General features: G+C 35.6%; 1 protein-coding gene across 1 annotated transcript; it reads left to right on the top strand.

The window, feature by feature from the left end:
• The first annotated feature begins 3,122 nt into the window (after nt 1–3,122).
• Nucleotides 3,123–15,494, top strand: LOC137390518 (malignant fibrous histiocytoma-amplified sequence 1 homolog). The gene is made up of 4 exons (XM_068076847.1): nt 3,123–3,136; nt 12,715–14,717; nt 15,018–15,125; nt 15,298–15,494. Exons 1-4 carry the CDS (start codon nt 3,123–3,125, stop codon nt 15,492–15,494), a joined length of 2,322 nt encoding a protein of 773 aa, XP_067932948.1.
• Nucleotides 15,495–15,535: the final 41 nt, after the last annotated feature.

Genomic DNA, 15,535 nt, shown 5'->3' with positions numbered 1-15,535 from the left:
CAGTTATAAGATTAATTATTTGATTTTATAAGATAGAAGTTTATAGGTTTCGGTGGTGTGCAATATGTTACTGTTATTATTTTCTTAAAGATTCTGTCGTTGATATTATGTTTTGGCCCAAATTTGACGATACAGCACACTGTTTTATTATCTGCAAAATTAGGAATAAGTAACACATTTTGTAAAATATATGCAGCTATTTTCATGACAGCCAGTTGAAACGCGTTTTGATATTTAAATTCACCATAACTTTTTATATTTAAATACAGAAACCTAGATAAATATCACAATTCCTTGATATTGGTTGTTATAACGTTTTGAAATGTAAACAAAGTTGTGCATTAGTTTTCGTTTCTCAAACTTTAACACCAGTTTTCTCAGAACTATGTTTTCGCACTAATGGTAAACATTCATTCAGTTTATTGACCATAAAATCTGCTGTAATTAAGCTGAAATCAAATTTTTAATGACGAAATAAGTGAGAAGTTTCTGCTTTTGCTGATCTAAACAACTTCAAATCTTACACACCCGACTTAACAATGGTTTCTGTGATCATGACCCATATACCCTTTTCCATAATTACATAGATTCCTAAAGTCTCTAAATAAGCTGTGAAAACTACATAATCCTGCAAGCCTGTGTGAGAGAATTTGCTTTCTAAAGCCTAGCTGGCTTCATTAGCATAAGTTCCTGTAATATAGTCAGGCGCACAAGAGACGCCTGCAGATAGAACACCTCATTTTTTGAAGCCTGAAGATAGCCACTGTTACTATTGGGGTTCAAACATAGGTTTTACCACCCATCATGTTAGGATGCAACAAGCTTTAGACCTGGTGTCTGAAATGCGTGTACACTATCCTCTGGTACACTAATAGAGTCTGAATCATCATGAGCTTGCCAATGTGTTAAACGGGAACTTAAAAATTGTACATGAGCATGAGAGTAGCCTGTGAACCAGGTGTTAACTCGTATTACCAAATGTTAACCCATACTAAAATCAAAAGTGGCTTTACCTGTATGGATTGAGTCATCTTCACCCATACTCACTCTCTGGGTCATAGTAGCTCTCGCCAGCCTAACCCGCCATCTTCAGCTCTAACATACACATCCCGAGTACATAAATGTCCCTCTCTTTACCTGCTCCCATGCTTTGACTAAGCATCGGGAGCACCCTCTTTTACCGATGTCATCGGATCAGGTGAATCATAAAAAGAATGAATCATACACTCTTTCTCAGAGCCTGGCTCATCTTTCACCAGAGCCTTCTGCTCCTCCACCGCTTTAGTCTAAGAAGTCTCTCCCTGGGCTACCATGCCACCTGTTTCGGCATGGCTAGCCTCGTGGCTAATACAGGTTGCTGTCAAGACAGCGTCCTCTGCCTCTCTTTGTTTTGAGGTGTGGGGAGCCAAGTGGGCCTCTTCCTCGACAGACTGCTGGTTGTCTGTATATGGCTTTACCTTAGCGTGGGTAGCACACAGTCTAGCGTTCTTAAAAACCTTGTCCAACAGGGTAGCCAAGTTCGTCAAGGCAGCCTTGCATTCCTGCGCATTCCCGATCTCCGGGTGGCGCTTGTCAACCTTTATGACTGCCATTGCCTTCCTGTACTCCTCTATCCTAGACCCTGAGTTGCCTTTGCGTAACTGGTGCTATGACCAAGCACCTTTGTTTGTGGAGCAGCTTCTTCTGAGCTGGTACCACCCCTCATTGATAACTTTCCTAATTGACCTTTCTTCCTGTCCTTCCCATCTCCGGACCTTTACCTTTTCTATCAGATCAATTTGTCCAGTTTTCAACTTGGCATCATCTGAAAGACGCCAACATAGACCAACAGTAATAGGCACAAAATTCACAGCACAATGACCAGCAGCACAAAATCAACCTCCAATATAATTTACTTTTAAGGTTCTTACTATCTTATCATCTAGTCATTTAGTAGTAGAGGAAAAATCCTCACATTCCTACTAAGATGACAGGAACATGTGTAGTCCCTGTTTTTTCTACCTGAACCTCAGTCAATATTTCTGTCACTTTCGCTATTGTTACTTCTATCAAAGCAATACCTGTTACGATCTTGTCTCCGCGAGTCTTCAGAACCTTTCCTAGCACAGTCAATACTAGTATAGCTTTTCATATTGCAAGTAAAGCACCTAGCAGCAAGACAACTGCAAAGTAGGTGCTGTCGACTACCAGTTGTAACATTTATCACTCTTAGGTAAAAGTTTACTCTTAGACCTATTGCGCCAATTATGTCTATCAGCACTAGAATACCTAGGAAATCGACTAGAATTTCCATGTCGGCTTCTACATTCATGTCTAGTCGTCTTATGCCCGGAAGTTTTTCACCCAACCTTAGGGTACCTATTCCTTGCCCTATTATCAAAATAGTCTTTACACTCCTCCTGATAAATTCTATGAACTTCTGCACTTTCACTAGAGTAACAACGAGTGCTTCTAGTTTTATTTTCAGATTGCTTAGAAACAACGACCGCTACTTCTGAGACCTCGATACCACTAGCTTTAGCCTTAGCATCTTTTAGTACTGCATGTCAGAAAGTGTCCGATAACCATCCCCAATCTAAATCCCTTTCCCACACCAATTGCCTACGTAGCATTGACTCTCTGAGTTCATTAAGATCTATCGCAAAAGCAAAATCTTTCCTGTTAACATTGCCACCAAGGTTTAAATTCCTGCCGAGTTTATCAACTCTTAACACATAATCCCTTTCATTTTCATTACATGCTTTAGAACAAGCAACAAATTTTATACTCCTAACGTATACGGTCTCCTCTCCAGCATCAGTTATATTTAGGTGTTCTATAGCCTGCTCATAAGTAGAGTCATGTGACTCTAAACTCAATCCTACAGACTGCAAAGCCTCATGGCCACCCTTACCTATAGCACTCAATTGCGCAAGCAGTTTAATGCGACTGCTACAGTTGACCTGACCTCCTTCAGCCTTATCAATTTGCATAGTGGTAAATTCTACACATAGATTAAATCCTGATAGCCAATACATACAAGAATTAGCTGCATCCTTAGAGTCAATAACTAACCTGGGAAACTCTCTGAAGTTCAACCTGAATGTGGCTATTGTTCAAAATTAACGAATGCCACTACCACGATGACTGCAGAAGAGTAATCAAAACACTTACCCTCCTCCTCGCAAGGGAAACACACAAGCACTTCATAAAACGGATAAATAATTAGTTCTTGTAGTACAATCGCTGAACATTGTATCACTTTTCCTTATACCACTCTTGAAAGTCCACGTGACAATTCGAGCACTACGCACTGTCAACACTATCACTTTTCCTTACACCACTCTCGAGTGTCCACGTGACAATCCAAGCACTAAACACTAGCAACGCTATCACTGTCCTCTGCAAACCAAGTTTGCTTACGACGTGATTTTTTATAATCGCTCACCACATTTTCACTAGCTAGAAGCAGGAAAGAGAAATCCTTCTTATATACCCTTTTCCATAATTACTTAGCTTCCCTAGCTTTCTCAATAAGCTGATAGAGCTACATAATCTGCAAGTCTGTGTGAGAGGCTTTGCTTGTTGAAACCTAGCTGACTTCCTTAGCCTAAGTTCCTGTAACATAGTCAGGCGTGCAAGAGTTGCCTGTATATACAACAGTAATAGCAGATTTTAAAAACTTGCCTTCTATCTGTCATCATGAATTGGGATACTGGAGTTATGAGTTTAGCTCCATTATTTCATCTCATTTTTTGTTAAAAAGCGAGAAAATTTACGAACTGTTTGGAATATGGACATTTTCTAGCTACTTTCTAGCTAGGAGATCTATGAGAATATTGACCTTTTCTAGCTACCATAACAGACTGTGGTTTATGAGAATATTTACCTTTTTTAGTTACCGTATCAACTCATGGGTTTTGAGAATATTGAACTTTATTAACTACCACATCAGCTCATGAGTTTTATGAGAATATTGAACTTTCTTAACTACCACATCAGCTCATGAGTTTTTTGAGAATATTGAACTTTATTAACTACCACATCAGCTCATGAGTTTTATGAGAATATTGAACTTTCTTAACTACCACATTAGCTCATGAGTTTTATGAGAATATTGAACTTTCTGAACTACCACAATAGCTCATGAGTTTTAGAGAATATTTTATGAGCTGGGTAAAAATTATAGTAAAACAAGTGTACACATATATGGAAGAGTTAAACTTGTTAGTTTATAATCTGTATGGATTTCGTGAAAAGTGCGTCACCACATGAGCTATTAGCAAAATTCTTTAAAATTTACAGTTCACTGTATAGTGGCACAATTACACACTGCCAGTTTTTAGATTTTTCAAAAGCCTTCAATATAGTTGACTACATAATTCTAATTAACAAACTCAAAGTTTACAACTTTTCTAATCATACTTGCATTTTAATCACAAGCTTTTTGCCTAATCATACACATCTTGTAACAACTATAACACTTTTTTATTCTTAAATGACGCAAAAATTGGTGTTCCACAATGCTCTATCATGGGCCACCGTTATTCATTATATTTGCTAATCATCTGGTGAATCGTGCTCCATCAATAAACTGCAAGTAGTCTTTTCCTCCATGGCCAACTAATAATACTTGCAAAATTTTAAGAACCCTCAAAAAACTTTGCTTGATTCAATTGGTTTAGTTTTTATTGAAAAATGCCAATTACTGCAAAAGGTTGAACACAACTTTTTAGGAATAACAAATGATGAAAACATGTCATTTCAAAGCTATAATACAAAATTAGTCAGTAAATTACAATGCATACTTTTGATGAAGCTCCATATGAGAAGATACAAGAACACCAACAACAATGATTGACCTGTGCTATACATTGTTCTTTCTCACATGAATTATAGATTAGAGTTCTGGGGTCATACTGACTAAACAGAGTTGGGAAATATTTAGCTATTACAGAATAAAAAGTTTTAAGAATTATTTTAAAAGTTAGACCAAAAGCATCAGTAATTAATAGTATTTGTCTATCTGAAATGGCTATCTGTAGATATCCATTTTATGGATATCTGCAGATGGCCATTTTCTTCATTAAAAATGTTGCCTGTAAAAATGCTTTTTGAACTCCGGTTCGTGCTGTGTTTTATCAGAGTTTTTAAAGATGTTTATTTTTAAAATATATTAACTGATAACAGCTACTGTACCAGATTAAAATATGATAATTGATATCAGCTACTGTACCAGGTTAAAATATGTTAATTGATAAAAGCTATTGTATACCAGGTTAAAATCAAGCAATACTTTCAAAATCCACTACTTTGAAACTAGTAAAGGTCAAAGGATCTATGTTGTTCACTGCAGCACAACTATTTAATGAGTCTCTATTAGACTTTAATGACTTGTCTTTGAGTGTTATAAAAGTGAAGCTGGGAGAGAACTTGTGGGCTGCTGATGTTACTACTAGTGCTCACTCATGACTGCGTTTGTTCTTCATCAAACTGTCAGCAGGGGTATTCTGCTGCTAGTATTAAACTATCAGACCGTTGTTTTCGATTCATGTCGTGTTTTTGTTATTTTTATGTTTCATATATATATATATATATATATATATATATATATATATATATATATTTCATACATACTGTAATAAACTGGCAGTGACCTTTTACTGACACTTAAAATCGGTCACTTCAGAGTTTAGAATATAGACATTTGAAATAATATATTGTTAACAGTTCAAAGTATGAGCATTTACACACTTGTTCTTCTCTATGTTTCTCCTGTCTGCTGCCTGTGCTTGAGCTTGGTGGCGTCATTTTATGTGGAAAGCTCCTGCCTCTTTCCGGGGGCTGGCCGTTTTTTCTAGCTTCTTAAAGGTTTTCTTGCAACAAAATCCACATTACAGTTATTTGGTATCAGAAGGCTCACTATGTCTTACTCTGCTATAATGTAGGTGCAAAATATGTGGAAATGTGATTACAAGTTCTTAAAAGCTCCAAAACAAACAGTTAATCGCAGCCATCACGAAAACTTCGTAGATTGGAAACTCAAAACTTCGCTGACGTTCTCCAACATTTTGGTTATGGTTTTGACACATGATGTTATCATATGAAATTAAAAGCCAATAAAAAGCTCAACATAAAACATCTCGTATATAGCGCTATTTCACCTCAAACACTGGGTTCTACCGGAAAGCCTGTAACAAATATAAGATGCTCGCTATTTACAGTTTCGTTTCAGCCTGGTCTAATCATCTAGTCGTAATCTGATCATGTGACCCATACTTCCTCCCAATTAGCGTGAACAATTTTTGCAGCAATTTTTCAACTATCACAGGTGACCAAAAGGCTCGTCATGTTTATCAAAGAATGATATGTACTTTTTCGAGCTAAGGTTGAGAAATTAAATGAAATTGTACTGTATGTTTTACGCTAGCAGTGCTCAACGTGACAGTATTACAATGACGATGAAACATATGCATAAGGTCAATATACATGGTTTTGTTGAATGCGTGAAGCATTTAATTTTGACGAATGAGGTTGCATGAAAGTGTAAACTGAAGCTATTGTGTTCAGCTGTGAACACGTGCGCTGTTTTGGAAAATGATTCCAATCTACGGTGTTTTCGTGACAGCTGCCATTAACTGTTTGTTTTTGAGCTTTTATGAGCCTTTAATAACATTTCCACATATTTTGCAATTACAACACAACAGAGTAAGACATGGTGAACTTTTTGATCCCAAATAACTGTAATGTGAATTTTGTTGCAAGTCAACCTTTAAAAATAAATGTCATAAACTATTTATGTTATATGATCCATATATAAAATAGTATAGCAAATTGATGTTCATGGATAAAAATGGAGAATCATAATGACTAAACTTATGTATATATTTCTTCAAGCAATAATTGTGTAAGATTAGACAAAAAACAGTGTCAGGCATGATTGTTTCCCTTGTCTCATCCCTCCTATACTTACAATCTGGTGTAAGTTACTTCTGTAAACAATGAGCTCCTGATATGAAACAATGTTTAGAACTATTCTAGGTCAATTATAAGTTTCTAATTATAGGTCTATTGGTAAATACTTACTATGAATGTTTTTACTAAATGTTCACTTTATTTCCTTTTTGTGCTTTCTTCATATATTCATCGTTCTTTTCATCACACCTGTTTTATCATGACAAAACTTATGTATATATTTTTTCAAACAATAATTTTGTTAGATTAAAAATAATACAATACCAAACATCATTGTATCACTTACCTTATCCCTCCTACGTATGTACATTGATGATCAGGTGTCGTGATTCTCCTGTCATGAAATGATATTTGGAACTAATCTAGCTCAGCTGTAAGTTTTTAAATATAAGTATCTTGGTAGATACTTACTTTAAATGCTTTCATTAAATATTCACATTAATTTCTTCTCTTGTTGTGTTTTCTTCATCTTTTCATTCTTTTCATTACGCTCCAAACTCATCAATATTTAGTTAAAAGGACTAAAATTCAAAAAAATAGAGTTACCGACAGGATATGCTTAATTACCATAATCATAGGTTTTCATATGTGACTTCTTCATATATTTCTCTCCGCCCCTGCATTAATTCGCTGGATCATACTAAAATTTTCACTTCTGGACTTCGATGTAATTTACCTTCTGAAGGTTTCACATTAATATTTATTCAATTAATTGTCAAACATTCTCAGAAAATAATTAATAACCTACTTTAAGATCATCTTTAAACTTTCTGGTGTAATATGTATAATCTTTTGTCACCCCAAATATATAATCCTATAGTACAGTGTATAATTCTAGTCTTGTGTATAATTCTAGTATAGTGTATAATTCTAGTACAGTGTATAATTATATAAAGTATAACTAGATGAGTACCCGGCGTTGCTCGAGCAATAAAAGATTTTACACAGAAAATTAATTTTATGTAACACATACAACATTCAGTACTTGAACTTATATGAAGCTGTTTATTTATGGATTTGAATATTTGCATACATAAGTCACTTCCACACCACCGAAGAGGTAGACAAATGGCGCATTACCCATTTTTAAGATGGCAGGTTTCCCATTAGGCATATACACCTCCAATGAAGTATAAAATATTTCATATTTAAAAAGTTTGATTGTGGTACACAAAAATTATTACATGGCAATGATAATATTAATTCTCTAAAAAGTTTTATGAGAAAGGGATTGTGCAAATCGAAATAGTTCACAGTAATGGTGTTTAAAAGTGAAATAATTGGCAAGCAATGGCTAAATAAAGTCTGTTCTACGATAATGATTGCAGAAAATATGAATTAAAAGAATTACAATACACATAATGAAAAAAACAAAATTAAGAATATATTGAATGAATAACAGAAACAGGTTATTGATACTGTGGGAGATATCCTTGAAAATTTCCTTGGCATTGCGCTAGTATATCACTGAAGGGTGAACAACGTTTTTTGTCTGACCGAAAGGCAAGAGAACCTACGTATAGACCATTTTTAACATCTACTCGGGATAGTGCAACATACAACTGCGTATGAAAAAGAAGGTGTTAGGATGTGAATGCCGACAGTTTTTAGTGTTTGACCTTGGAATTTGTTGATAGTCGAGGCAAATAAAAGTCGAACAGGAAATTGAATACGTTTAAGTTGAAATGGCCTTTGTGGCATTTGTGGAAATCAGTGGTATTCTATGATAAAAAACTTTTGCCTGATTACAGATCCGGTAAGCACTGTAGCACAAAAAAAAGATTTTATGATAGATTTTTGATGATCTTTTTTGTTCCATTACAAAGTTTAGGTAATTCCAAATTTTGAAAAAGTATTACATTACTGGGGCAGCAACGCGTAGCTAGAGATTATGAGGAGGCATACTTGCAGGCTGTAAAGAGTTCAAGAATTCTGTAGGATAATTGACAGAGTCATTCTCTTCAACAACACACTCTATGCTAAGGAATTTAGTCGCTGTTCCCGGAACTTTTTGAAGAAGTAGTTGATTTATGTGGTCAACCAGGTCATTTTTAGGTGCCAGAAATACCCTTTCTTTCAGCCATTGCTGCTGAAAATAGTTTTTCTGAGTATAAGGGTACACTTTTGTAGTATATTGTCTTCCGTGTCTACCACTAATCCGCAATTTTCAGGAAGAGTGATTAGCTCATTGTTAACTGATAGCTTTCCATCACCGATATTTAAAATTTGTGCAGAAATTTCCACCGACGAGTCATCCCCTCGCAGATGTGCCCTCATATCTGTGGTTAGTTTATACACTTCTAAATGGTTTCATATATAGGAATCATTTAAGCATCCTTTAAGTTCATCAGCTAGAGTTCCTTTGGGTGTGACTGATAGGTTTTGACAAAAGTTGTCAGCAAGAAGTACACATACACCACCCATAACTTTATCACCGTTATAAAGGTTTTTAAATGTGCAATCCAGAGCTTCCAATGTTGCTTTATGTACCATAGTGCAATCATTCCAAACAATTAGTTTTATGGTTGGTAGTAGTTGAGCCAATCCAGTTCCTTTACGGACGTTGCGAACAGGAGTATCCAGACGTCCTATATCTAATGGTAGTTTAAACATGGAATGAGGCGTTCTTCCATCTTCTCGCAATGTAGCAGCTATACCTGAAGCTGCGACTGCCAGTGCGACTTGTCGGTCAGATCTGACTTTAGCAAACATGAGATTGAGCAAGAATGTTTAACCGGTTCCACCAGAAGCATCCAAGAAAAAGATTATCTCACGCTCACCATTCACAGCTTCTAAACCCTTTCCATTAACCTGATCGAATGTAAAGTTTGGTTCTGTGCTGCTAACAAATATATATCTAAATTTTCTATGCCATATTTAATTTCTTGTAGCAATTTGGTCTGTGGAAGCAGGTCTAAGTCGCTGTACAACGATAAGGTTAATGACTTTGTCTTCTAACAAACTAAAAACCAAATTGAAAATTATGTTTGTAAAATCTAAAAAGATCTGCAGTTGAAGTTGATTCAATTGTCACCGTACAATTGAATATGTACCTGTCTATTATACTTGTCAGAGACAAGTATAATAGACATAAAAATAGCCTCGTAACAAAGGCTAAACCAATAGTTATAACTGGACAATCACAATTACAGATGAATAAACAAATACACAAACTGAGATATATATATATATATATAGATTTATATAGAATTATAGTTATAACCCTTATGAAGCTTAGATTTTTGAAGCAGTTTAGTAGTTTAATAAAACTAAAGGTGCCAACTAAAGATACAAAAGGGTTTCTTAGTAATAATAATAATCTAGATTTGAATTAATATTCATTATAAACAACTTATCAACTGTTTAAATGCAAAGGTATTGTGATCACATCTGCTATGATCAAATTTTATATTTGGAAAATAAGTTGTGACAATATTTAAGTGGCTTTTGATAAACAGGTCACTTTGTGTAACCTTCTCTGGTTTCATTCTCTGGTTTCATTCTCTGGTTAAAATTCAAGGAAAGTGACTTGATAAATCTCTAACACGTTTACTCCATACAAGTTTATATCATTTTCACTGTCTCCTGAATCTTTGGGAATAATCTTTATAGAAAACATGCATCTCAAACTTAATAAAACTCACTTGATAAGGTTCTGAGGTTGTTTTAGGAATGATAGTAGTATTGTAGTGTTCTATTCTATATTCAGCTCTAAAATTACAAACATTACAAACAACTTATTAACAGTTTAAATGCAAAGGCATTGTGATCACATCCGCTATGATCAAATTTTATGTTTAGAAAAAAGCCGTGACAATATTTAATTGGCTTTTGATAAACAGGTCACTTTTGATAAACAGGTCACTTTTGATAAACAGGTCACTTTTGATAAACAGGTCACTTTTGATAACCTTCTACAGTTAAAGTGCAAGGAAAGTGACTTGAGAAATCTCTGACACGTTTACTCCATACAAATGTATATCATTGTCGCTGTCTCTTGAATCTTTGACAATAATCTTTGTAGAAAACATGCATCTCAAACTTAATAAAACTCACTTGATAGGGTTCTGAGTTTGTCTCAGGAATGATAGTAGCATTGTAATGTTGATGCTGACTGTTCATAGTGATAACTGTTAAAACGGACTATTCAGTTAATTAAGTTGTAAGTTTTCTTTCCCAAGTGTTACCACAGTGACCTATCACTAAGAGCAGACAACTCTTTTGAGTAAACTGTGTGGTAAAGAGAGGGTTAATTTTTATTGCTACTCTCAAATATCTACATGCAGCTTTAACATAGTTTGAGCTTTTTAACAATTTAGGCTGAGCGTGTGACAATAAAATTCATCTTTGAGTATTACATCATGTTTTATAAAAGTTAATTATATAGTTTTTATAAATTATTAAATTAGGGTTGCACTGAGTTTGCTTTACGTCAACTTTAAGTACTTCTCTGTCCTGTGCACAACTTTCTGTGCTTTCCCAGTCTGATAAAATTGTTTAGTATTTTGTGTCTAGTTTGACATTTTAAATAATGTGGAGTTTTTATTAGGTATTCTATAAAAGGATTTTATAAGTTATCATAAGTTGAGTTTATCTTCAGTGAGAAATGTAACTTTTATCAACCTACATGAATTCTATTTCAGCTCTAAAGTTGATTAAGTTTTTTAGCGCTTCTTACAAATTTTCACAAGGAAATGCGTGTCAAGTGCTGTTAAAATACTAAAAAAGATGAAAAAAAGGTTTAAGTTATGGTAGGTCTGTTATTATATTTATTAACCCATTTTTATATTTGACAAATATTTTATTCACTGTAGCTGTTCAATAAAGTCAGGTGTACAACATTTTCAGTGGTTTTAAACATGACCTCTGCCATTAGTAAGGTTGTCAGATAATCAGGTCATAGCATATGGTGGCTATCTAATTATTGTAAGGCAAACAGTCTGGCTATAGTATCTGATGGTTATCAGCTGCACAAGTCGTGGGAGGCTCCGGGCTAGCGGGTTAACTTAATAAAGGCTCCTTTCAGCTTATGAAAAAATTAGCTGCAAAAGAGGGAGTTATCTTTTCATTGTACGAACACTACAGACTAGTAAAGTTGTTGAAGTTTTCACTGCTATTGAAGAATGGTGGCGATGACACAGTAGAGACAATTCTGGTTATATAGACAGAGGTCTGACTGATGCTGTATCAACTAGCCTTGTTTTAGTAAATACACTTTTTGATCATTTAAGTTTAAACTGTTAAATACAAAAAACAAATTTAGAAAATCATTAAAATGCTGATTGGTTCATTTCTAAAAAAAATAAACTGTGTTTACATTGAAATAAATACTTTGTAGTGGTTCTCTGGATTGAGTTTTATTAGGACTGCACCAACCAAGTTTAGTGGACTCAAGGTCTAGTCAAGCGTTTAGTGTACCCTCATCTTATATAACGTTAAAGTTTTAAAGTGGCTTACATCGAGTTATTTTCAGCTTCCTAAAAGTATCACCACAAGATGATGCCATGCTATAATGCATCTCAATTGCAAAATTTGAAGTAAAAGACAGACATATGGCATTTGATGTTACTTTATTTTGTTGCTAAACATCTGGTGAAATTGCATCACTTCACAGATTTCTACTCATCAGCATATAGTCATAACATATAAGTCTAAAATAATACATTCCAAGTTTCAATCATTTCATGAAATAATTTTTGTTTATAAACAAATACTGAGAGGAAAATAATACAAGTTTAGATGCTTAAATTACTATTTTAGATGCCACAATCTTCAGTCTTTGAGAGACTTCAAAATATCTCAAAACAACATCCAGTCTCTCCCATTATGGATCTACAAGCTAGAAAAGCTAGAGTTTCTAGACCTGCGCTCCAATGATAATCTTTTAAAAATAGAGAGTGCAGTCCAAGAGATGAAGAGTCTTATTCGTCTTGACTGTGGAGGGTGTGAAAACTTGAAGGAGCCTCCATACAGTGTTTGTCAACAAGGAATCGCCGCTATCAAAAAGTTCTTTGTCGATTTCGCTGCTGACAAACCAGTAAAGTTAGTAGAAGTTCCCATAGCAGTTATTGGAAACACGATGTCTGGCAAGACGAGCTTATTCAGAACATTGAAAGCTGGCAAGCGTACCTTGACATTTCGCAATGAAAGGTCAGAAAAGGATGAGACAACGAGAGTTTTCAAAGTAGAAGATTTGCCTCTTGAGGACACACAAATCAAGCTGTTTGATTACGGTGGCAATCATGCTTATCATCTCGCTTATCATATTCTTAGCAAGGAGAGGTGTGTTCCTCTCATAGTTGTCGACGTGGCAGATTTTGCGAAAAGGGCACAAGCTGATGGGTCAGAAGAAGCATGCAGAACTGTGTGTTTCGATTGGCTATCTCATCTATACCTGGCTTCCCCTAAACTCGGTGCTCCGATTCTTGTTCTCACTCACACAGATGAGCTCTCAAGTGATCAACTTAGTCAGGCACGGGAAGATCTTCTAACAACATGCGAGTCTATAAGAGGAAAGCTGTCAGATGAAGAGAATTCACTTGAGAGTCTCTTTCCCAAAACACTGATACACATTCAGCATCTTTCGGACAGGCAGCTGCCATTGTTTGATACGGGTGATATCTTTGAGTTTGGGAATGATCTAGATGAGACATCTAATATTGAACATCTTAAAGAAAAGCTGAATGATAGATGCAAACAGCATATCATAGAACTACCAAAACTGTGGAATTCTGTGGAGCTATTCATCCAACAATGCTCTGAACAACCATATGTGGAAGTCTCAACAGTGCTAGCAGAGTTTCCAGTGGATGAACCACTGATTATCCTACGGTACATGCACAATGCTGGTCGGGTATTCTTTTTTGAAAATATTGAAGCTCTCTCTCATATTATTTTCCATAAGTTTACGGAAATCACATCCATGATAAACATGTTGTTTCATCATTCTTCACAGCAGCATTGGGATAATCATCTCTCCAAGTTTGTTTCTTTCACTCATAACGGCAGAGCAATTCATAAGCTTGAGTATGAAGAGATGATACACCGCCTGCTGCATGATGGCATTCTGGCTGAAGCCCTTCTGCATAATCTTCTCAAAAGCTCCCCCTTTTCAATGGCAGTGTCGGTTGAGCTCCTGCGCTCTTTCTTGATGATGCATGGTCCGATTGGGCAGTTATCCTATAAAGAATATTTGGTTCCAGCATTGGCTTGTGAATCTATCAAGAGCTTGTTCAAGATGGAAAGTCCATTGAAGCTAAAGTTAGACATCATGTTTGGAGGTCTGGCTGTACCAAATTATGTTCATCATCAGATATCCGTTACAGTCTTGAATCTGCTCAAGAGCCCCCTTCATGAAAGCTCGGCTCAAAAGAATGGAGTAACCATCAGCCATGGAAACATTGTCACAAATGTTGTGCATGATTTGCATAAAAGAGTCACCTCACTGCAAATTGCAACTACAACACAAGAGCTTGGCAAATCCTGGCAACTTCTGATTGATGCAACAAAAGCCATCGTTCATCAGTTATCTCACTCATGGAAGGCTTGTTCTGTAACTTTCCGCATCTACTGCTCTCACTGCCTCTTCATTGCTGATCATCAGCCAGACAGCCAGGTTAACCCTGAATGGTTAAATCTCACACCTGAATTGAACAGGGGACAAATCAAAGTTGAACCTTCTTTGTTTTCAGGAATAGAGCCAGTCTTGTGCAAAAGGTATTCACCTTCTCCAGTGCAAGTGCCAACACCGTTGAGGTTTCCATGTAAGTTGTTTTTAATTGTAAGTTACATTCTTTCTGCGTATTCAACAATAGTGCACAGTTACATTATTTTTGTTAACTCACACCTGGTGCTCAGTTACATTAGTTCTGTTAACATTTGCTGGTGCTCCATTACGTTAATTCTGTTATTCCCCCTGTAATTAACAATGCATTGCTAAGTAAGACTCATTACTCTCATTGATTTCTTCAAGTATTTTCTAAGATTACTAATTTACGAAAACTTTTCTATATATAAGTTAGAATAAAATACTAACTTTATATACTCACAATTTCTCCTTGTAGGCTTCCAACTCACAGACAAGGAAATAACAAAGCTTGATAAATATCTGCAGACATTAAAGCCTTTCCAGGCCAGTTCTACTGATGATGAGCAAAGGCACAGCTTAAAAGGTCACATGAGACATTCTATTCCTTATTAGTATATGAACATTTTCAAAGTAAATAAACAACTTTTTTTTGCTAGTTACTCCCTTGCTAGTTGCTCCCTTGTCAGTTGCTCCTGCTGTTCATATAGCAGATAATTCAAATGCAAACCTTACTAACTTTAGGCTGTTGTTGGTAGATTTGGGTGTTGATGAAGGCGTCTCTCCTGTGCCACTCACAGCCTTAAATGAAGACAGTGATTTATCTGATGTTGAAAAAGAAGGTTATTGTGACCATAAATCATCTGCTGATATTATCTTGAGACTACGTCGTGTCAATAAAAAGAGAGTGAAAGATCTCTACAACAATGAAGAGAAGGTACTCAGGCATATTTAATGATGTGTTGTAAAAACTTCACTCTGTAGCTCAGTCTGAAT

This window comes from Watersipora subatra, chromosome 3 (assembly GCF_963576615.1).
Source record: "Watersipora subatra chromosome 3, tzWatSuba1.1, whole genome shotgun sequence".
Classification (NCBI taxonomy): domain Eukaryota; kingdom Metazoa; phylum Bryozoa; class Gymnolaemata; order Cheilostomatida; family Watersiporidae; genus Watersipora; species Watersipora subatra.
Note: the sequence above shows the minus strand (reverse complement) of the source record. Positions and strands in the feature narration are given on the sequence as shown.